General features: G+C 37.9%; 1 protein-coding gene across 1 annotated transcript; it reads right to left on the reverse strand.

Moving 5' to 3' along the window:
- Window positions 1-264: 264 nt before the first annotated feature.
- On the reverse strand, window positions 265-23,920 carry LOC135616859 (DNA-directed RNA polymerase I subunit 1-like). The gene is made up of 21 exons (XM_065116546.1): window positions 23,722-23,920; window positions 23,231-23,400; window positions 21,437-21,596; window positions 21,048-21,332; window positions 18,813-19,052; window positions 18,535-18,717; window positions 16,833-16,995; window positions 16,089-16,276; window positions 15,122-15,385; window positions 13,143-13,231; window positions 12,912-13,059; window positions 12,582-12,797; window positions 12,186-12,452; window positions 11,954-12,095; window positions 11,029-11,234; window positions 4,240-4,442; window positions 3,830-4,028; window positions 3,484-3,755; window positions 2,256-2,396; window positions 1,269-2,100; window positions 265-1,007 (listed from the first exon to the last, which is right to left on the reverse strand). Exons 1-21 carry the CDS (start codon window positions 23,734-23,736, stop codon window positions 471-473), a joined length of 4,920 nt encoding a protein of 1,639 aa, XP_064972618.1. The 5' UTR covers window positions 23,737-23,920; the 3' UTR covers window positions 265-470.
- Window positions 23,921-24,426: the final 506 nt, after the last annotated feature.

Below are 24,426 nucleotides of genomic sequence, written 5' to 3' on the forward strand. Positions count from 1 at the left end.
ACTCTTACAAGCACATTCTTGTTCTATTTTATCTAATTTAAGTTTAGAACAAGATACAGGAGGCTCTGATGATGCTGATGGTTCCTCGATAATTGCATTAAACCAAGTTCAGTCAGATATACAAGGCTCTGATGGAGCAGCATATGAAATCCATTGCTACTTGAGCTAGTGTAGCTCCTGCCTTTGATATTATTGATAACCTGACCTTTCACAGCAAAGGAAACTTATCCTGAATTCATGTTCCTGTAATACAAAGATAATGGGTTTCCAGAAAAATGAATCAATATTTAAGCTAAATCAATCTCACATTTGCCAATTAGCAACTCATTCAAAGGTTCACCATGGTAGATGAGCGGCAGACGTACAAGGGCTTAAACGTCAAAAATCTAACCCTCAATAATACTATATAATGAATTTTGACCCACTAAATACAAGAAAAAAAGAAGAATAAAGACCAATTTGCTTAATTATCACAGCTGCAGATTCTGCATCAAGTCGAAACAGCCAGTTCCCATCTTCACTGGCTGGCCAAGGGAGACGCTAGCTGACGGGGACTCCATAGTGTCCACCTCTCCATGGAAAGCTGATTCAACAATGAATTTAGTCGCCGTCTCAAATGTCATCTTGCCAAATGGTGAGGTGTTGAAATCACCCATTCCGACCCTGTTCATGGGCCGATACCCTCCATGAAAAGTCATGAAATCTGCAATAAGGCTGAGGTGTCGGATATTTACTTGTATACCATATAATCCAAACACATCTGTAACCTCCTGAATGATAGTTGCTCGTGCTGCTTCCACACCGTAGGTATTAAGCATTGCATGTATATCATTCGAGTATATGTGATTGATATCTAAATATTCCTCCAAATCCCAAAGTGTCTTGAAATTCACTCCAGCGATTTGGAGCATGAATGGATCAGTACTCTTTTTATTTTCTTTCAACGAACACCTTTCAATGTTCTTATACTCCTTTACATAGACACGCTTGGCTGTTCTCTGTGCAATCTGCATTAAAAAAATTGATCAGTCTAAATCCAATAAAGTGTTTGCCTAAGCAGATTCTAGTACGTCATCTTAAAGACTAAATTATTCATTTCACAAGGTAGTATTATCTATACATGAAATATAGGGTTAAGGGAAATATCTACTATTCATCCAGAAATAAATAGATATAGAAAATTAAGCATGCATTGCTACAAACAACCATATGCAACAAGAAGTCCAAGCATATAAAGCTTTTTCAGTTATTACTAGCAGGAAAAGTACCTCAGCTAGCAAAATTCGTGGTTCACTTCTGAAGATGTAGTGAACCTCAAATTTCAATCCTTCAGCCATCACGTATATTGTTCTCCTGATCTTTTTCTTGCTACTTTTTGGCTTCTTGGCCTTCGACTTAGTTTCCTTCTTGCCTTTCTCCACAGATTTTGACTTTTTCTTGTCATCTTCTGAGATGGGAGTAGAGTCAGCTTTTGATGGGCTCTCAGGTGTTGCAAGGTCCGTGTCAAAGCCAGGACTCCCCCCTCCCATGAGATAGTCCTCATCTGCTTCAACATGATCAATTTCACTTTCAAATCTTGATTGTGTTTCTTCATCATGTTCACCTGCTGCAACAAAGCTCTCTTTTTCAATACCATCATCATATTCTACTTCATCATTTGCTTGCTGTTTTCTCCTCTTATAATCTATTCCTTGGTCATCACCACTTTCATCATCTTCATCACCACCATTAGCATTTTCCTCCACCATGCTTGATTTGTTTCTAGATTCATCTTCATCAACCCCTTCTTCGAAATCATTCTCTTCCTTACCAGAAACAACCTTAATGTCACTGATCTTGAATATTGTATCCACATGTTTTGCTATGGCATCTTCCATGGCCTCAACAAACGTCATCTCCAGAACTTCTCTACAGTCTTCTAATGTTAATTCTGAAAAGGAAGGATAGAGCTCGCTTGGATAAAGGGTCATCTTTAGCTTATAGATGGTTGAGATCTGATTCCCATGAATGGAAAATGGTACAGTGCAGACCTCCATTCTCTCCACAACATCAGCCACAGAAACCCTCCTTAACTTTGCAGCAAGGCGTTCAGCATCATCCCTGCAAGATATAGAACATAAGGTAAAGGTGATCAGAGTCCAGAAAATTTTGAGGAAAAATAATAACATGAAGATTTATTTTTAAAAAAAATCATTTCCACTGTTTGTACACATACATGATTTCTTTAAGGACAATGAATTAAATCCTTCACTTACTTGGTCTTCCAAGCATGCAACGGACAGTTCATGAGAGGAGTCCGAATATCCTTTGATGCAGTCATCAAAATTTCTTGTAAACGTGGTATTCCTAATGTAACATTCATGTCCCCCTTGCCAGCCAAATGAAAAGTATTAAGCCTGCGAAACAGAATCTACGAAAATGTGAAATTGCAGTCATCTGATACTGATAAGAATGTCTAGCACTGAAACTGAAATATAGCTTCGGATAACCAAAACAAACAGTTTTCTCATAAGGTGCTAGTAGAATTGTTCAAGATGAACCAGTATGAGCATAAGAGAGCACAGGTAGTTGATCATCTATTTTAACAAGTGCATAGCAAATAAATTTATAAAGATATCAGGGGCCTATCATGAAAGATAATTTTATAGAGGAAAGGGAAACAAAGGAAGAGACAAGTATGAAGTAAATTATATTGTTACTAGTGTTTAATTAGCTAAGGCACATGAATCAATATTATATAAGTACAAGATATTTTATGAAGCTCACTGAACGAAAACATTTTAAATTCATTCTCCACCTACATAGTAAAGAAGCCCTAACGGCGAACAAAGAAATAAAACATTGTAAATATCATTATTTGATACACAACATTTCAGAAAGCTTTCCTTAATCATAAAAAAATTATTCTCCAAACTCAAATAAAAAAAGTAACCAATAAAACCTTTTCTCCTAGTACAAAAGAGGTACCCAAATATATTATTGAATAAAATATAAACACCTTATACCAAATGACACATAAAACAGATCTACACTGCATTACAGAACATGTATCCTTAGTTTAGTCTCTCGGAAAATGTCATGATGACTGTGCAAGGAAAATTTACAAGATTTTTGACACAAAATAAATAATACCACCAGCAGGGCAGATTTACAAGATTGTGGTCTCTAAAATTGGACCAACTCATTCAGATGAACCTATCAGATATCATATAGTACCTAACTAATAGAGAACTTGACAAAATTCTTTGTACACTTGTGACTTGTATACTCTCAAGTCAAATGCAACAACCTCAACCAATCAGCTTAATTTAGCATCATGGTCGCAGGAAGAACAATATCACCAACATATTTCATCATTCCATTGCAAACTTTTAAGAACTGGAAAAAAAATAAGAATGTCACTGCAAAATTTAATATCTCATAGAAGTTTATAGATATAAGAGTTATCGAGAAACATGTGTTAGAAAAAGCTAGAGGTCTCACGTCATCTGTGTTGATGGTTCCCCAACAGATTGAGCAGCAACAACACCAACAGCCTCACCAGGCTCAGCAAGACTTGATAAGTACTTGAGCTTCATTAATTTCATAAAGTCCTTCTGATTTATTTGATGAGGAGAGCTCTTCTGCTTCTTTAAAACAAAATCAGTTGCTTTGTCTCTTAATGAACATGGCAGTTCTCTAATATAAGCATTTGACTTTGCCAAAGATATGTCCGCAATTTGATCACTGAATTTTTGCAGAACAACATTCCGATTCTGAAATGATGGTCATGATATTTCAGATAGAGCACAAAAATCAAGATAAGAATTTACAAAGTTTACAGCCTTACATCAGAAAGCATTTTAAATTCAGAAATATAGCTTGTCTTAAGAACATCAACACCATCCTCCCCATAGATGAATTGGACAACCGACCCATCAGCATCACGTACTGTGTGATCATAAGAGACTTTCAGACACTCAAGATTCTTAATTAGACACCGCTGCAAGTATCCACTCCGGGATGTTTTAATGGCTGTATCAACCAATCTGCAATTCATGTTAGTCAGCATGCTAGAAGAGTTCAAGAAATTGACAGACATATACAGGCTTTCTGACAAGTTAATGCTCATGAGTTAACTAATATATACACAACATGCATAAGATATACAAGCATGGCATGCATGCATATATTCACTAACTGAGATACATCTAATAATGACTGAATTGAACTGCATGAAGTACAAAATTCATTATATACCCATCACGTCCAGCCATGCAGTGAAAATAATATTCTTGAGGCCGAAGACCAGTTAAAAAACGATCACTAATGAAGCCTCCTGCACGACTTGAAATATCCCAAGGAGGAAAGCAGGGCAATGTTTTTCCAGAGACCATACGTGGTACTCGTTTTCCTTCCAACTCTTGTTGGCCCAACAAAGAAGAAATTTGTGTCATATTGACCTACAAAGAAGGGGAACGAAATTGCAATTAGCAACCATAATCCAGATCAGATAACTTGCAATTTTTTGTAAATATTCAGATGGTCAGTAAAAGATGATAACTGGTACAGAATACAGGAACAAATTTTTGCATATTGGGAAAGAAAATCTCTTCGTTTGCATGCCAGATATACTGTAGAATAAGCTCTATGTTTCCGTTCATACTAGTGAAATATGAGGCAAGTAATCCAGGATCAAAAACTAATGCAAGAATAACAAATAACATTTTGCAGATTCCAATCAAGAAAAAGATGTATGTTGGATCAAGCATACATGTTCATTTTGATGCTAGGTAGTCAATCAAAAGAGTAAGCAAAATTCAGACAAAAGTCATTTGACGCATGCAACGTTCAACAAATATCAATATCTTAATTGTTTTGCTTCAAAACCCAGATCCACAAGACAATAATTGTTGCTGAATAAAGGAATAGTCCATAGCATACTACATATATAGGATAGATATTCAAATTATAACCTAAGTTTACCATAATATTTAATATAGCAATGTGCTTATTTTCTTGCACCGATGATGGATGAACTTAATATGCATTCAAGACAAACTCCAATCACAACATGCACATGGAAGTTTATCCTGAATATGCATTATAATTATATTCATTACCAGTACAACAAGATTAGCACTTAAAGGTTACCCTATAGGTCTGCATAAAGGATCAACTCTAATTAGTTTCCTCTTTGAAATGAAGATAAACTGAGTAGGCATTCTCAGCATAACCTTTCATAATATACACTGTTTGCTTATAATATCATTTTAATCAGTGTCTTGCTAAACTTGAGCATACACAGAATAACTTGGAACTTCAACTAACTAGGACTAAGATAAAATATATGAACAAATTCAGCAATAATAAATAGGTCAATGTAAACTAAAAATAAAGTAAAAACACACAGAAGTAAACTTCTACATGTCTTAGATCAACAACGGGTGCTGCGAGCAGAGAGCCTCTGCAAATTCGAGTGCCTCTGCGAATTAGAAGTAAACCCGAATTTGAGTGCCTCTGTGAGGTGACGCTGGTAATTTGCCCACATGTTTGCTTATCAACATTTTGTTTTTTTCTGTATAGGTCTATGGCACCACATAACATTGAAAGTAAACCAAATCCTTGTTAGCAAGTGTAACCTGAAGTGTTATATGGAAAATCCACGAAGTCTGTGATAGTATACGACAGCATGCTACATTTCAGCTTTAATGGGTCTTAGCACTTGAAATTACCATCTCACAATTCACCAATAAAACCATTAAACACTTATAGACACCGCCTTTTCCACTTTATTTGCAAGTGCAGTGCAAGCAAGTTGATCATATGACCTAATGTCCAATGTTAACATGGATCACTTCACAAATGGCTTAGAAAGCAAAATGCTAGGGTCCACAAGTTTCCCCTTCATGATTCATCATCATGATGGTACATCGAAAAAGGAAGACAAAAACTTCTTTTTTTGCTCATCTACATGCTCATGCTGGTCAACACACTGTCACGGACAAAGTTCTAAACAAGATGTTTGATGTAATACTTGTGTATGTTCGTGTCTTTCTGTTTGTTCATGCTTTGCGCAGCATGTAGAGGAACGGTTGAAGGCTTAACAACCCCATTTTAGTTGGGTTTGGTGGCCTTCTTAGGCTTGTAAATAAATATTGTGTCATGGGGACACTTGTGAGAGATACTCGGTCTGTAGTGGACCATTTTGACCCTTTGTTGTGCAATCGTTCAGAGCTTGTAAAGTCTGTTTGTAATTTGCATTGTCTATGAAGTGTTTCCTGGAACATTTGCTTGTGGATCCCGAGTGAGACGCTTTCTCTAACTCGTTTTCTCTTTTGTAGGTCCTAAGGGACCATGGGAGGTTTCGGGGAGGCTGACCTTTGCGGACGGACACGTAAGGGTGTCGTACGACTTAGGCAAAACCAGCTAAGTCCGTGACAGATGGTATCAAAGCGGGACAAGCACTCATAAAAACACTTGGCATGCAAACGTGAGGGACCTAGTGGGGCTGCGTTGAGGGCAGCTAGCACGCGCAACCATTTGGAGGAAAATGGGCATGGAGATGTAGAGAAAATGAGTCGCTTAAAAGGAGCAAGCATCTAAGAGTGGCATTCAGAGGAATGGCCAACCCTTCGTGCAAGAGGCACCACGAGGACAAGTAAGCTAAGAATGCGGAGCGCACAAAGGTTGGAATGACTGAATTTGAGCTACGGCTCAACGTTGACAACCATACTTGATGGTGCTCAAGGCAAGCAAGACGCTTGGTAAATGATGAGACCATGCAAGGTGGAATGAGTTGCTCAGCGACCGAAGAAGTTGTGCAAAGCTCACAGAGGTAAGGAGAATTGCTAACTCAAAGAATTCGGTACTCATGCATGGGCTTGTATGTGGACGATGGAATGTTCGCGGCCATCCCAAGGCGACCGAAACTCAATGCCATGGAGCATTGAAACTTTCTCTTTGGCATGTGAAGGATACGTCTACAGGAGGCTGAAGTGTGCAGCGAGTTCAGCATGTTACTAGGCCTTGAGTGGTGCAGCGGGGGCTGTATTGACGTGGAGTCACAATCTAGCAAGTGCGTTTGCAGGAGGCAGAACAATGCACAGTTTGTTCAACAAATCGGAGTAGTCCAAGGGGACGGTGGTCTCCGAAACTTTCAGAGAGAAAGAAGCGAAGAGAGATGTTGCTCCAACGGGACAGATATCCGGGAGGGATAGGTCCCGGTTCTCCAGAGGGAGAATCATGTGCAATAGACCGCACATGTTGAGGAGGAGGAGGAGTACCTAAAAAACAATAACTCCACGAAGCTCAATAGACCGAGAGAGCGACGAGGAGTCGTCGCATGATCTCGCTTGAGAGAATGCATTGGTGGATGCATTGCGAGATCAAGTGGGGGAGCGACCCAAAGCAACACAAATGAAGGCACACTTGGAGTCGATATGGAGATCAGACTCAAAGGGAAGGCTGACCCGTGGAATGGTAGGCGCGAGGGCCACCATCAACTCAATGCAAAAACGAGCGGAGCAACTTGGGTGTAACTTGGCGAAATACCCAAGCCGCATAAAGGGAGCCAGCATAGAAGATGGAACATGGAGCGGAGGCACAGTGCTTTCCTTGGACAGAGGTCAAGGACATGAGCTCTTACAGAGGCAAAAGCAGGATCATGTTGTTCCATGGGTCCTTCATTCTGACGGAGCGGACTCATCTTGCATGGTGCCAAAGACAACTCAACTTATCTCGGAGCTTCTAGGCACATGCACCTTATCTCAGAGAAGCTTTTGATGGAGGAACTAAGGCGACTTAACTTGCGGAGGCGAAGTTAGGTTCAGAAGGCCTTGGCACAGGGCAAGAGGACGCGGAGGCGGGTACTCTTGAAGAATATGCCACAGTGTTGCCATTCGAGTTGCCATGAAGGAAGCGATGCGCAGCAAAATTGTGCTGGTAAGGGCAGAGGCCCAGGATCCAGACAATGGTGCACCATTTTCAGCGAAGTCGATGGACTTCGGGAGCTACTAGGTGACGGACTGTCCTAGAGCGGTGCTTCATCTAGGTGTGACCCAAGAGCGAGTGGATGAAGGTCGATTGCCAAAGGAGCGAACAAAATCGAAGGTAGAAGAGACCCTGCGATGTATTGGCAGAGGCCACACATGGAGGGATCACAATTCGTGTTCATCCCACAAGGATCAGAATGCATTAGAGATGTCACCAGGAGGCGACATGGTGCAGCGGATCGTGGTGGAACAGTTCGTGGCAATGCGATACACATGATATAGTCCCGTGAGGGACTAGATCATACGGAGGTATGATCAGGAGCTACTGTAAGCTCCACTTCGGTGAACAACACGACGACAAGAAGGGTTATGGATTCAAGGAGTGAAGGTCATGGAACCGTAGCGGTGGGTCTTCCGTGCATGCATCGAATTTTGCATCGGATGAAAGCCTTGGTCATCAGCAAATGGGGACTGTGTTCCACCAAGGGAAAAGTTCGAATGCAAGTACCAGTGAGTCTCATGGGAGGGACTTGATCATGCAGAGGTATGATCAAAACAACTGGAGAGTTAGACTACTCCAGAGCCCATATTCGCTTAAGGGAGCCCGACAAGTCAGAGGACAAGGTCGAGTAAGCGAACGTTGATACCAAGGAAGCTAAGGAGAACAGAATCGGTGCAAACCCTACAATGTGATGGCAGAGACCATGCATGGGAGTTGCAGTCTATCTTTCCATCGACCAAAGAGAGCTGCTTGGAGAACACATAGGTGTTGAAACAGGGGGTCGAAAGGGGCGAGGAAGCGACGATGAGTCCAGAGGGACTTAGCTACCCAAAATCAAGCATCAGTTAGAATGGAGGTGGACTCGGAGGAGTGCCACAGAGACATATCTACTGATCGTGAAGAAAAGGGATGCAGATGCGAGGCGACGGATAGTAGGGCCATGGGTATAGCAGCACCATGGTACCGTAGAGGCGGGGCTTCCGTGAAAGTTATTGATCCCTTCCTCTCATGGAGGGAGAGCGCTTGGTCGTGAAAGGGGTCGAGGAGGTGGAGCATGCTGAGGCAAACTCCAAGTACCGAGATAAGGCTGAAGGGTAGAGGACAAGGAACTTCGTAAGACCAGTGTCAACGAGCTTCTCATCAAGATAGCCGAAATTGAAGGACTTCGGGTCATGCAAGAGTGCATGACCAAGGAACGAAGCAGGCAGTACGCGATGCTGTACCTTTGCTACTCAGTGGAGTAGGCGACCGGGTTGATGGAGAAGACGGTACAATCCCAGAGGCGACTAAAACTATTAGAGACTTACTCCAAGTTGGGGTGAAAACTTCCTGCATTCCAAAAGTTCAATGGCATTGAGAAGGTGAATCACAGTAGCTAACTCAATGCAAGGAGTACAAACACTTCGAGTGCTTCAGAAATGTGAGCAAAGAACAGGCGAAGGCCAGTAACCAGCTCGATGCATAGAGTACAACCCTTAAGGAGGCGGGCGAAATCAAGTAACCATTGCCTTCTCAACCCTTAAGAGAATGGGCGAAACCAAATACCCCAATTCTCTTATCTATCCAGCAAAGGATCTTTGCACAAGTTCAAAGGCCCTTTGAAGATATTAGAAGACAATAATTGTCAAATCCTCACCAATGGTGATCAATGCTACTGAGAGTAGATTATCCGCTTCATTTCCCAACAGAATGCCAATCGAAAGCGGAAGTGATGCGAATCTACTTGGAAGTAACAACTAAGTGAAAGAAAAGTCGATAAGCAAATTTTATGGAGGAAGGACCCAAAACTTCAGAAGTTTGCAAGGCAATGCTCGTTAAAGCTCCAACAAGCATCCACCCAGTTCAAGCAACATGAGGCATTTGAGAGACTGGCGCATAGTAACGATGGTCTTTTCTTTCATCTAGAAGATCCGTAGGAACCAACAAGGATCACCACAACTCAGCCAACCCCACACTAGAGTCAGAGTCATTGGCGAGTTGAAGCAGCATGGCGGATCAAAGGTTCGACTACTCAAAAACAGCAACGGAGAGCAGCTGGGAGCCAAGAGACGCATTGCAGTTGGAGCAGAAGATTGAAGACTCAGCAAAGGCGAGGAGTTGCAGTGTCGGCAAAGGCTTCGACGAGAACGTCGAAGGAATAAGTGGGGGAAAATGTCACGGACAAAGTTCTAAACATGATGTTTGATGTAATACTTGTGTATGTCCGTGAATTTCTGTTTGTTCATGCTTTGCACAGCATGTAGAGAAACGGTTGAAGGCTTAACAGCCCCATTTTAGTTGAGTTTGGTGGCCTTCTTAGGCTTGTAAATAAATGTTGTGTCATGTGGACACTTGTGAGAGATACTCGATTTGTAGTGGACCATTTTGACCCTTTGTTGAGCAACCGTTCAGAGCTTATAAAATCTGTTTGTAATTTGTATTATCTATGAAGTGTTTCCTGGAATATTTGCTTGTGGATCCCGAGTGAGGCATTTTCTCTAACCCGTTTTCTCTTTTGTAGGTCCTAAGAGACCATGGGAGGTTTCGGGGAGGCTGACCTTTGCGGACGGACACGCAAGGGTGCCGCACGACTTAGGCAAAACCAGCTAAGTCCGTGACAACACGGCCCAGCAACACTGAGATGTTAAAATAACAAGTGAAAAACCTTGATTGTCTGCACGCCAGCTACCAATAAAGGAGTTAAGAAATTTTGGTAAACCATAGACTATAAGACTTGAATAACACAATATTGACGTGCAAAAATACTACCAAGTGATAAAATTGTTATTTCTTCAAGTTAACGTGACAAAGAAGCCACACATCTTAGCCACCACCAATGTATATCTTGCAACAAAAAGAAGAAAAAGGTTGTTTCAATTCAGAACTCGATCTTTGTTTTCCCAGACAAAGAAGCACAAGTCCCAGATACTAGACATGAATACTCCGAATCACTTGAATATAACTAGAACCACATACAAATATTGCATATGAAAGAAAGCTTCTAGCATATCAAGAACATTGGCATACATTGATTTGTTTACAAATTAGTGAGGAGTGAATGCAACAAGAACTTACCAAGCCACCTTTAGCTCCAGTAGTGGTCATAAGAGAGAGACAGTTCTTCAAGAATGGCTTCGACAATCCATTAGGAAATAGGGTCTGATTTATTTCAGAAGTTAGACTATTCAGAGAATTTGACATCATCCTGTCCAATAAGGCAGTTGCTGAATCTCCATTACCACGTAGAACTTTCTCAATCTCCCTTTGCAATTCCATTGGATCTATCATGCAAAGACAATAATACGAGAGGAACATGAATTAAGATATTTAAAATTTATAGAGAACACTACGATAACTATCTCTAAATGATATCAGACTCCTAGAATCATTGCACAAAGCAAATATTATGTCCCAACCCAACAAGAAAAATTAGCTCAGTTCAGCTTTTACCTTTTAATAAGTATACACTTATCAAAATACATCTAAATCTCTTTGATTTTAGCCAAAAATAAAAAAATATAAACAAGCAAACTTACGAACGTTCAAAAGTATTGAGCATAAACAAAATTTAAATAGGACAAAAAATCTTTCATTTTAGCATTAAAATACACTGATTTAAGTTGATTGGTCTATGAATAAGGGTGCATGATAAATTACAAAAGATAAATGAATAGGGAAAAGGCTATGTTTTTCAGACTGTAAATCTAAACTTATACTTTCTTATCAATCCATCATATCACCTAAAATTATTTATCATATTTCCTCTAGAGAATGAAAACACGTAGAAGATGCATTAATCCAAACACAGAAACTCGAGGAAAATGAAGAAGGCAATACATTGAATTTAAACAAGAGAAGGAACTTATGTAAAATATGAATCTCTAGGAGAGAGAATAAGAAAAAAAATTAATGTGAAGATAACCATACAGGGAATTATGTGACAGACACCTAAACCAAATTCTGACATGAATATAGCGTTAGAAGATTATTTAGAACATACCTCCATCACCGTCTTTAGTTCTGGTAAAACGCATATGGACCTCTTCAGCTTGTGTTTCACTCTTCTCTAAAATTTTTTTTCTCTCCATATCTGATTTCTGACTGAGTAGAAGGTCATCTACTCCACAGGTAAATCCATGCATCTGAAATCACAATGTCATTTATATATGCCCACAGTAAAAGAAAGAAAAAACCAATTACCAGAACTTTGATAATAGCTAAACAAAATTAACCTGAAGAAAAGAAGTAAATAAGCGGCTAAATACAGAAAGCAGCGTTCCTGCAACATCTGGACCATAGAGTTCATGGACTGCATGGACTAAACCATAAGTTCCAAACTGTGCCTTGTCAATCATTCCATGTACAAGATCATTGTTGTGAATATGCAATACAAGTAGAGTATGATCCTCCCCAATATACTCTTTTTGTATTCTTCCTCTTTTTTCAATAGTAAGTGGCAAGTGACCTCTTGTAACAAAGTTAAGGATTGCAGTAATAACCTATGAAATTACAAAAATCATCAGCAAAAGTTAGATGCAAAGTCTTTAGATCATTTACATTTTAGACAGCAGAGTACTCATGTTAAGCAGCCTGAAAGGAAACACAATATGCATTATATGTAGGATAACCTGTTTTCCTGTCCATAGTGATGTTGGCTTCCAAATAGCAGGGGGAAGAGGCTGTATCTCATAATCAGACCACGACACTGAAACCTTTTGGCCAAATCCATTATGTTGAGAATATGAAGTAGGAGGGACACAGGAAGCATATAAAAGCTGATGATACTCTTCACGGGTTAAAAAAGTGTCCATCTTTGTCAGAAGTACAGCACTTACGATATGATCCTGAAGAATCAACCACAGGTAGATGCATGAAACTACTAAAAACATTATATACAAAAAACCTAAATACATCATCTAGACTGAAGAAAGTTCAAATTAATCTTCAAATCGCTTTACCTGAATTAGCCCCCTTATAGGGTGCCCACTAGTGGGAACAATATATTGTTTGTTCGCATTAACAATGTTAATGGCTTCAGCTCGTGAAATTTCATCTTGTGGGAGGTGTACATTCATTTCATCACCATCAAAATCAGCATTATACGTGCTGCAAACACAAGAATATATCATTCTTTCTTGAACTCCAAGCTAACGAAAAAACCGCAAACGCAAATAAACAAGATATAGAACCTGCAATTTGCATAGTGCATGCGAAGTGTCTTTTCTCCTTTTAACACACGAACAACATGAGCCATCATACTAGGCTTGTGAAGGGTAGGCTGCAAAATTTTTAAAAAAAATCATGACTCAATAAAACTTTTTGAATTAAAAAATAGATCATGCTCCTAAGAAAAAAAAATATAATTTTGTTGAACATCATATTTTTGTTCAGATTATTCAAAGGATTACTAGTAAATCCACTTTAATTAACTTATAACACTATAAACAACCAAGAACAACAACAGAGGCCCATGTGATAATAACAGTTCTAACTTCTCTATTTTCAATGCAGACCCGCCTATGGTCACCCAATTCAATTTTCCAGAGCCTTGCACCTACAAATAAGCTCTAGCTGCAAATCGAATCAGTATAAGTGTTCCCTTATGCACGGATTTGGGTCACATTCAATGTTCATTTATGGTGATCTAAAAAGCAAAGCATGTTAGCATTTAGAATCAAATTCATAACCTTTTAAAGTGAATAGATCAGTTTAACATCACAAACATTTGAGGAAGTCCACATCATGTACCAAGAATTAAGATACCATCATAAGCAAGGACATGGTACTAGTTACAAGACTTAAAAGACATAGAACAAAAAAAAATTCCTACACATAGCTGGAAGCCTGGAACCTCATGAAACAACTTCACAATATATGCAAGACAAGAATAGTAGCTATATTAGCAATATTAACTTTAAGCAAATGAAAAAGAAGAATTATCATTGACAAAAAGTGCCATAAGCTCGGGTCAAACCCAAACATAAGCTAGCAGAAGTGCAATTATCCATTTCAGAGCTAAACAACCAAACTTTGAGCTATAGAAAAGAGTCAACAAGTCATAGGAGCAAAAGATATTTAGACTGCTTAATGTGCAACCTAGCATGTATGCATTTCCTTAGGAAATTATAAGATGTTGTACAATGCGTTGACCATGGATATAAAAGTTGATGTATCCCGTGTATAGAAACTGACTCACATAAGATTCCTTGGGTGAAGGTATGCTTAAGAGGGCCAATCCTTAGTGTTCAAATTTATCAGTGGAAGTAATTTATCAGTGGAAGTTCCTGCAAGGTATTTCAGTTGATTGGGACATCGTCACTTCTCACGAGTTGACTGGGTTTAATTCTCTGAACAATTGCCACATACACAAATGACATACTGTTCCATTCCACAACTGTCATGAACTCGGTGCACAATTCCTTCAATTTATAGCATCTTTTCAACTCAAATTATTGAAAGCTACATGATGCATACAGCTCCTTTTAAGTTAAATTCTTATCAAACAAAATTTCTTTTTGAGGCTTACAGACATTGAAAGGACATGTCTAGTGATACACATCCCTTATCTCATACTTCTCAAAGGATATCAATGCAAATTCCCATTTTAAATGCCACGTTGTTCTTGACAAACTAGTAGCCCAAGTCACAAGTTGTTGTACAAAGTGAATTCATTTGTTCTCATTCAGTACACATTTTCATCTCTCCAAAACAGCTCATTTGCAATCCTAAGTGGTGCGTGTAAAGCTGAGCAATCTGAATACGGCACAAAGGCTCGCCCTCAAAAGTCAGAGAAATAAGAAACGATTACCAATGGACTTACATCGGATTTCTTAAATTTTAAAATATGTTTTAGCATTTGGGATGTTAATATGGGAACAGATGCTCCTTCAACATTATGAAAATGTCAAAATGCTAGACTCATGCTTTTGCAGCAATAAATGCCCGATTGAAAATTAGTATCACAAGGAGACATCATCACATATTAGTAACCAAAAAATGCATCTGCCTATCAGTGATCAGACCATCAATAAAATGAAAAAACAAACAAAAAAAATACAGAAAAAGAGTTTCACCACAAGATGTAATCACCAGTGGCCATCATTTTACTTCAAACTCCATTCGAAAAAACACAATTGCTGAAGATACCAATAGGCAACATGTTGATTACCTGACGATTAACAAGCACAATATCTCCATCCTGCAAATGGCGATACACAACCTTGCCTTCAAATTCTGATTCTGGGCCCATTCCAAGTTGGGCAGTCATTCCTCTTGATGTGGGCAACTTTCTTGAAATTGCACTCCGCATAGTTTGGCTTGCTTGTAATTTATACATTCTTTCCTTGTCTTTATAATGTGTAGCTCCTGGATGAATATTAGCGCCATTGATTATAGCGCACCGCAGTTTATTAACATTCCAGGGTGTCACTCTCTGCAGACAGACATAATTGGTATAATAATGAAATAATATCAATAATTAAATTGATAGTGTGAACTGTGAAGGACAAAACAATAACAACAATATGATAAGCACATCAAACCAAGGTTCGCAATACCGTACCATACCGGAGTTTCGATCTGGGCTTGGTACCGGTACGGTACGGTATACCGCTCGGTACACCCAGGTGTACCAAGCGGTATATTCAGGCGTGTCGAGCACTGTAGCAGTGCTACAGTACTGCTGCAGTACCGGACCGGTACTGCAAACCATGCATCAAACAATGATAATTATGCTTAATCTTAGTACATAGAAAAGAACAAGATGAAATTCAGTTCTATGTACATGCACATTTATATGATTATCTCTTAGGAAACAAAATCCAGAAGTAGAGTCCCTGTAGCTTGGACTCTCTTTAGGCATATTCGATAGGGCACCTTCCAGATTAACAAAAAGGTACGACAAGGGATGCCAGAGTAATAGCCAAACATCAATATTAAATTAAAAAACAACCAGGCACCTGCAATGCATTTTTGAAGATGAACCCAGTGTAATAACTCCTCCAGCATGCATAAGTTTTTTTTTTTTTTTTAGTATCTAGTGCAGTCTCATGCACGTGCATGCAAACAAGAAAGAATCAACAAAATAAGTCATAAAATCATTTCTTTAATCTATTTAGTATTTACAAGATATTTACCTCAGGATATGTCAACCTCAATGCAAAATAAGGAGGAATCCCTATTTCATTGACAGCCAAGTAGGGATCTGGAGATATAACAGACCGACAAGCAAAATTAACCCTCTTTCCCATCATTTTTTGTCGTAGAATACCTGACTTCTTCTCCAACAATTGGCGTATGCCACTAGCTTCCTTGTCGCTTTTTGCTGCCATTAAAAGACATATATGATGAGAAAAAAATAATTCAACACCTACAAGAGAACTGATGAATGCCATACACTGCATAAATAATTTTCAAAACAGGAAAGATAAAAGAATATATGGCCTCCTAAATGGCTCGCGATCAAGATTTTTTAAGAACAGACAAGGAAAATATGCCTTCCTGAATGACAGGCAATCAAGTTTCAGAATGATACTTAAAAACCACAGAGATAAATGAGCAGCTTTATATGAAAATAATAAATGAATAAAATTCTTGTTCTAACACAAAAGAAGGCAAGGTGAGGCTGATTCTCAAGTGAGGTTGCACTGGGTACCCGAATATATGATTTTATAATTTACTGATACTAATAAAGCAAAATCATTCTACCAAAGGAGAAAATTTCCCAAGTTTTGATGCATGACCTGAAATAAATTTTGTATGCAGCATAAAACCCACAGTAAAATATATGTCAAGAAGATTGTCATCTTTGTATCATTTATACTGTCTTTTCACTACCTAAAAAAGAATTTGACAACAAACATAAGATAAAAATGCCATACCAAATCCCTTGGTACTATCAAACAACACATTCACAGTTTTTTGAAGGTCCATCCATCTCCTCAAAATATCAGGATGATCAGGATCAGCAATAATACAATTCTTTAAACCAATGTTGGCTTGTTGGACTTTACTCAGCAAAGTATTTTGTGGATGTTCCAGTACCTACATATCAACAGGACTGGATAAGTAAAGAAGTTGCAACTATCAATTTGAAACATTACATGAAAGGATCAGGATCAGGACACTGAAGTTGCTGGTAGTTTCTGGACAACTAAAGCAAAGACTTCAGGCATAGTAAAGCAAAGACTTCAGGCATAGGTACGCAAAGAATTCCATCCAAGACAAAAATATCACTTGAGAACGCAATCTTAAAAGACCAAAAGATTGAATGTGCTGGTAGCTTTTGAAGTATGTAAACATCTAATACAAATGTGGCGGTACCTCTAGAAGCACAACTAAATGGATCAAAAGCTCTAATCTCATAATAACTTTGTCATGGCCTAAATTTTTTTCATAATAATGTAGGCTAACTTTTTTTGCCACCTACTTCTTTTGAAACAAACAGCATAAAAAATCTAGACAAGTCCTCAAAACCATATTGTTTCAGATAAACATGTTACCCATAGGTGAACAAAGTCAAATATCCCTTTTCTTTTTTGGCTATCAGTTCTTGCAAAACTCTCTCAATTAATATGAAGTAACTTCAAAGTGTAAATAGGAAGCCAGAAATTAAAGGTGTACCATGAAGTCGTTTACAATGTGACCTGAACCTAACTCTCTTCAATAAGCCCAGGGCGTAATTAAGGCCTAGTCAACCCTAGATCAGGGACCTGGGCCATCACAAGAACCCAAATATAGGTCAATTCAGCAAGGTGCATTGTGGGATGTCATCTATAAATGACATGTCAGCCTATACCAGCAAGGAAGAGCCTGCCAATTCCCAAATCCAGATCGGACTGAAGCTCTGGAAAGATTCCCACGGATCATCCTAAGCAATGGAGTCTCAGCAGTGTACCACCCATACCGAACAGCATATCCTAATTAAACCATGGATGAGAAAGCAGACCACTATATATTAATATATTTTGTTTAGTTCCAAATAAGATTAATTGAAATCCACCCAGCCCATAAGAGTTCAGTTTTGGACTCTGTTTCTTTCTCTCCCATCCTTTGGAACACTACCCTGACGTAACTGTACGTTCCCCCATCCTTCTCTTTCATTTTGCTCATTTTTCCTCCAGTAGCACAGTGTTTTAGCACCAGCTCTTCCACCATCCTTTTTTTTTTCTTTTCACATTTTTCCCCAGCAGTACAGTTTCTGTGTACCAGTTGATGCAGCAACCTTACTGATGTACCATAGTAATCTGGTCAAGAACCAACAAGTGGAAAGTAAGGCAATCCTTGATTATAAGTGGAAAAGGATGAGTTTTTCCACAGATCCTACACCATTTGGTACCAAATCCACATCATGAATTTGCACAGATGTTGTCAGCAGTGCTAGCAAACACATTACAGATTTCAGGTGCTCATTACAAAGTAAGTGACAGTTCAACACAACAGTTTTATCCCAAGTTTTTAAAAGCACATATTATGCAAAAGTTATAACACTGATTTTCTTAAGTCCATGCAATTTTAAGTTTATTGTTAGGTGCAAAACCAAACAAGATTTTAGAATGTAACAAAAGACATATGATTTCTTACCCCACGACCAGAAGTCCCAGCAGCAGGACGGAACTTGCTCGGTGGAACAAGAAGAGTCTTCAGGAAAAACATTGCACACCCTTTGTTCCCCCGAGAGATACTCGAGCTTTTACAGTGAATGCCGGATATAAGCATGCAGAGATTAGCCTCATTTTTCCACAAGTTGTTTAAAATAAGTTCCACCTGATGTTGTCAAAAGACACAAATACATCCAGTTAGTACTGAACTAAAACAAATACATAGGAAGACATGTTAAAGACTCAAAGATTGGTTTAAACCTCAGAAGGTAACAGATGCTTTTGTCCAGAAGATGACATTTGTTTAATAAATTCAGGAGGCAAGTCACATAATTCCTTGTCTTCTTTCACTTTTTTTTGGGGCAAAGGTGATTCTTCATCCATTTCTGAAGCACTCTCTCCCCTTGACTGTGTAAGGCTGGAATATTTTGCTTCGCTGGATGATAGATCCAGACTATAATCTATGATGAAATTGGCTCGTATATCAGATCCTTGTGTAGTCTGCAAATATTTATATCAAAAGATTAATACAAAATTCTATGATAGATATATCCTGCTTTAACCCAAATTACATAAATAAAGACAATATTAGCCAAGAAAAAGGGAATGAACTATTTAATACGTAATCCACTAGCACAAGAGTTCAATTAAATTAGATCTAATCATCCTCCAGTTTAGGATGATCTTAAACAAAGAAAAACTTACGGATACCTTATGTCAGAATGGACAATAAGTCTAATCATCAATAAAGAAAATCAAATTTATTTTAAATTAAAAGGCATCTAACTATGCAGCCGTAGCTCATAATGAAAAAGTCACTACAAGAAATGAAAACTAACTGCTCAAAAATTTTATGAACAAGATTGAAGGAACCTCCCATAGACGAGATCTGTCATAATTTATAATATGTATTAGCATGTACTTGAACTTACTAGGTCATAGTGATTTAGTATACAGATCAACCACAGACCAATCATCCAACCTACCCCAGTGGCAGATCATGGTATTTATACAAAGAAAATATCATTATCACAGATGAAAAATATTTTATTCATGGGTTATCCACTAGTCGCTGATCTATATGTGAGTCTCATAAGGATAATAAGTGCCTGCTGGATAATTAAACTGATGCTTCGAGCACATATCGAGTGTCTTGGAATGTCATGTAAATGGGTAACAGATGAATGATCGAATATACAATAGACCCAATTTCAGAAGTTAAAAGAATCAGTCGTACAATATAATCTCTTTTAAGTTCTAACTAATTAAATCACCATGGAACGACTTTGTTCACTTATTACATGAATGTGTAGTGCCTAGATAAATGCCACGTATAGAGATATGCTAGAACACAAGTGGCTTCAAGTAACATGATTATTTAAGTCTTGTATTGCTAGACTAATGCCAAGATAACCTTTCCTAGTGAGTATGAGTTGGCTTGGGCCTTGGAGTATACTAAAATCCATGCTCATACATAACCTTAGCCACCGGAAAATGAAGATCAAAGAACTTTAAAGACAACTTCAACAGCTAAGAAGTTAATCCAACTATATATTAAAGCACTTCCCTTTTCTTTAAGGGGTATGCTTCAAAGAAGGATGACATGAACATAATCTTACAAACGCAACTTAAAACAACAGCATGCTATTATTGGCTCTAAAAATCTTTGAATACTTCTTGAGACTTAAAGCTCCTTGAAAAAAATTATGGAATTCTTCAAGGTAATTCATCCCACGAACATCAAGCACTTAGATAAACCTTACACATGCTAGGAAAAGAATGATCCACATTATCTGATCTATCAAACATCTCTAACAAAAATCAGCATGGTTTGATTCATTATTTTAATATAGAAAACAAAATTTAGGATACAGTGTAACTTGATATTTGTTGCCATAAGTGGAACTATAATAAAGGATATGATTTGTTGCCAATGCTCCAATTTATCTTTCTCTTATCTATAGAGGTTAGATTTAATATTAAATACATTTTAATTTCTTAGTAGCTGATCAATTTGGTTTGGTTCTGAATTCCATCCATGATCTCACATGTCTGAAAATGCTTTTGTGTAAAAAAAAGTTAATAGATTGTAACAGAAAAGGTAGCAGAAGAGTCAGCCAACTGATGATAGAAAAGAAAAGGCTTGTGAAATAAGCAAAATATCAATGTCAGTCATCATAACTGTTTATCGAATTCCACCAATGAACCCTTCTGCAGAAATATATGTTTAGTAATCTTTTTCTTCATTTATGACACAATGGGTTTTGAATTTAAAAACAGAAATTGTGTTGCAGAAAGTTTACACTCCATGTCTGTTTTGTTTCTTACAATCCTTTGTCCTTTTTTCTTCTTTTATTTCAATTATTCCCTTCGCCTATTTAACTTAAAGAGAATATGCAAACCAAACAAACATAGACCAAAACAACATTCTGGACTGATCAAATGATATCTATTAATAACTCAACAATTTAATAAAAATAAGTTATAATTGTCTACCTTGTTGAGCCAACCAAATATAGGACTATGAATTGTTGGATTCTTTTTACCACAATTATCACATTTCTTCCGCCTTTCCCTCATAAATTTAGATAGAACAGAAAGAGCCTCGGATTGTTGAAGTGATGTCCATGTCTTTCCATTGTCAAAATTTGATGGTGTAACAGACTCTGCAGTTTCTTCCTCAGGAAAAAATATCTCACTCCATGAGTTGGCTTCCAAACTTCTAGCTCCATTAATGTCACCCTTCACTATGAGATCCAACTGGGCAACATATCGTTTCACCTGGTCATGGTTTAAAAGGTTAATGAATCATGAGAACATGAAAGAAACAAAATATAAACTTGATGAAAGAATAATATGAAAAGGGGGAAAACATATGGAATTACCTTTTCTTCGTTTATTTTGAATTTATGGCAAAAAAAGCAGGTAATTTGAAGTAGACCCTGAAGGGTTTTGAACAACAATGGGTTGTAAAGTGGTCTCGCAAGGTCAATGTGACCACAATGACCTGGGCAACAAACAGAAAGCTGGCCACAGGACTTGCACCTGCAATCAGTAATTAAAATGCATCAAATGGAAACAGATTTTCAACACCATGGGAAATTATTGAAAAATGTGAATTCATAAACACAACTTCTCAGAATTCATTTGTCAGGTTATGACAAATAATCTGAGCCACAAAATGTTCATTAATCATGAAATGCTTCTGATGATTTATAGTAACACTTAACAAAATCTAATGGGGTATTTTGGTTATGATTTTATGTTGTTTGTCATTCCCGTTGATCTGGGAGATCAGTTGTCTCAAGGAGGTGGCAGTTGCATGACACTTTGTATTCCTCTTTGATAAGGATCTGGCCGGAGTGTCTTAGGGAAGACGAAACTGAAATTATATCCTGCAAGAAAGCTAACATTTAAGGTGTCACTGAAATCATCTTTGGCAAGAAAACCTACCAATCCCAAGTCACCACGTGAAGAGAAGGGAGCTAAACATGGGAATCCCAAGTCAGCACATGAAGAGAAAACCTACCAATCCTGCACGTCTTGTGATCAATGGACAGTCATCTATTTTTAAACATGGGAATCTACCAGTTAAGGTTGGTGCAAAGCGACTCAAACACAGCCAAAAGCATGCCTCAGACTGCAAGACTAGCACCAACCAACAAAACTAGGTCCACAATCTCGCGTCAGAATATAGCAGCTCATGGAACATTAAATAAGTAGAAGATCAACAATGCAAATTCCAATAACCACTACTCTTTGGTCCTCATCATCAAGAAAATAGTCAGATTCTCAGCTAAAGTTCCTCTATACTTACTGAAACACAACCCCATTAGGTGCTGCTCTGGCATCCACATCCAAAAGGTGCAACATTTCCAAAAGCATATACAATACCATTGACAAAAAAATGAAAGTGTCCATTTCCGACACATAGGCAAGGTCACATAGGCAAGGTAACACCCTTGGAACATGGCTTGGCTGGAAACCATACACACACACACACACACACACACGTACATATCTGTGCATTTAAAAGAATAATAATCCAGAGAGGTTTTTTTAAAATCATATATTTCTAAACACATGCAAAAATAGCATATGCAATCAGAGAGGAAAGGAACAAATCCGATGGTAGAATCATCAGAATTTAGTAACACTAGTGCAAAAAGAAAACAGGAATATCAAGAGAAGAGCCAGATAATCAAGGTTTCAGCAGATGGTTGATGTGTGTGATCTAATAGCTAGTCAGCTTAGTGCAGTATAAAAGGAAACCAAAACCAGTATACTGGCCTATATTATTTTTATCAAATCATTTTCCAGAAAAATGTTGTACCTGGTCTTTCCAACTAATTGACCATCTGAAAATCATAACTTTATCTATTTATGCACTTATGTAAACAATACACACCAGTATATAAAGTGCACAGCTTGAAATAAAAGCACAAATTTAAAACAATTTCAGGTAAAAAAAACTCTCAAATGTATTTCCAATGGAATAAGTGCAAGAACAACCTTAGTAAGAAACTTCAAGCATCATTCCACGGAAAATGTGTTTTAGGCAGTTGATTAGAAAACTGTGCAGAAAACCAAAAAAAAATGCAATGTCTATGCAGCAATTACTTTTTTTTCTTATTTTCTGTTTTCATAGAGAGGTTGGATCAACAAGAATAAACACTCACGAGTCAGTATCATTAAGTGGACCCAGTGCAGGATCATATAATCCATCCGGAACAGGACTATTCTTTGCATCAAGGAGATCCGGTTTCGTGATCTTTTTAACACTTATCTTCCGAACCTCCTCTGAGGTATAAAAACTAAAATATACTGAATCCACAACTCCTGAAGCTGCCTGTTAAGAAGGGAAAAGAAATTGGCGTCAAACCAACGTCAACTTTAGAAAAGAGTTAACTAACGTTTCTGTCTAACTAAGTAACAAGAAAATCTAATAATCGCATTGAATCAAATGAAGAGAGGGAGAGAAGCGGAAAAAGAAATAATGAAGGTCCGGTCAAACTATCACTGCCAGAAGTTTGACCAAAACTAATGAACGTCCGGTCTCTTCTAACCCAGGAGATCCCGACTTCGTCTGCATCGAATAGCGGCTGCTTCTAGAAGCCGATACCCGACGGTTCCTGGAGTAATTGAAACGAAAAGGAGAGCGAAAGAATACCTCGGCGTCCGTCATCTCGGACGAAGGGGACGACGGCGCTCGAGGGTTTCGTTGCTGAGGCTAATTGGAACGTGTTACCGGGGTTTAGGACTTCGGCGAGGAGACGACCGCGCTCGAGGGTTTCGTTGCGGAGGCTATTGGAACGTTGTTACCGGGGTTTAGGACGTGGCTTTACAGAGATTGACAGTGCCCTGACCATGGTTCGGCGACGGTGTTCGAATCTTAAGAGGGCATCTGTCTTAAGACGGTTAATTAAAAAATTTATAATCTTTTTTTTTTTTCAAAAGAGTTATTTAGTTTGATTAAAAATTTTATAATTATATATATATATATGTATATATCATCTTTGCTCATTATAATTATACATATATTTTTTAAAATATTTTTATTTTTTATATTTTTTATTTTTATTAAAAATAAAAATTAATAATTTTAATTGTCCGAATGGAATCGAAATTAATATTTATAATTTATATTATCTATCAAACATTTGTAGTTGACGATCATAGTTTTATTTAGTCACAAAAGTGATTTTCCAAATGATTTTTTCATATTTTTATCTGTCATATGAACTTTTATCATGCTTATCAAATTTATATTTACAATTTAAATTATCTATCAAACATGTCATATAATACAAAATCAACTAAAGCACAGCAATATTCAAAGCAATCCAGCAGGTGAAGGCTTAGAAAAGCTAAAGTC

Source organism: Musa acuminata, chromosome BXJ2-7 (assembly GCF_036884655.1).
Source record: "Musa acuminata AAA Group cultivar baxijiao chromosome BXJ2-7, Cavendish_Baxijiao_AAA, whole genome shotgun sequence".
In the NCBI taxonomy this organism is placed as follows: domain Eukaryota; kingdom Viridiplantae; phylum Streptophyta; class Magnoliopsida; order Zingiberales; family Musaceae; genus Musa; species Musa acuminata.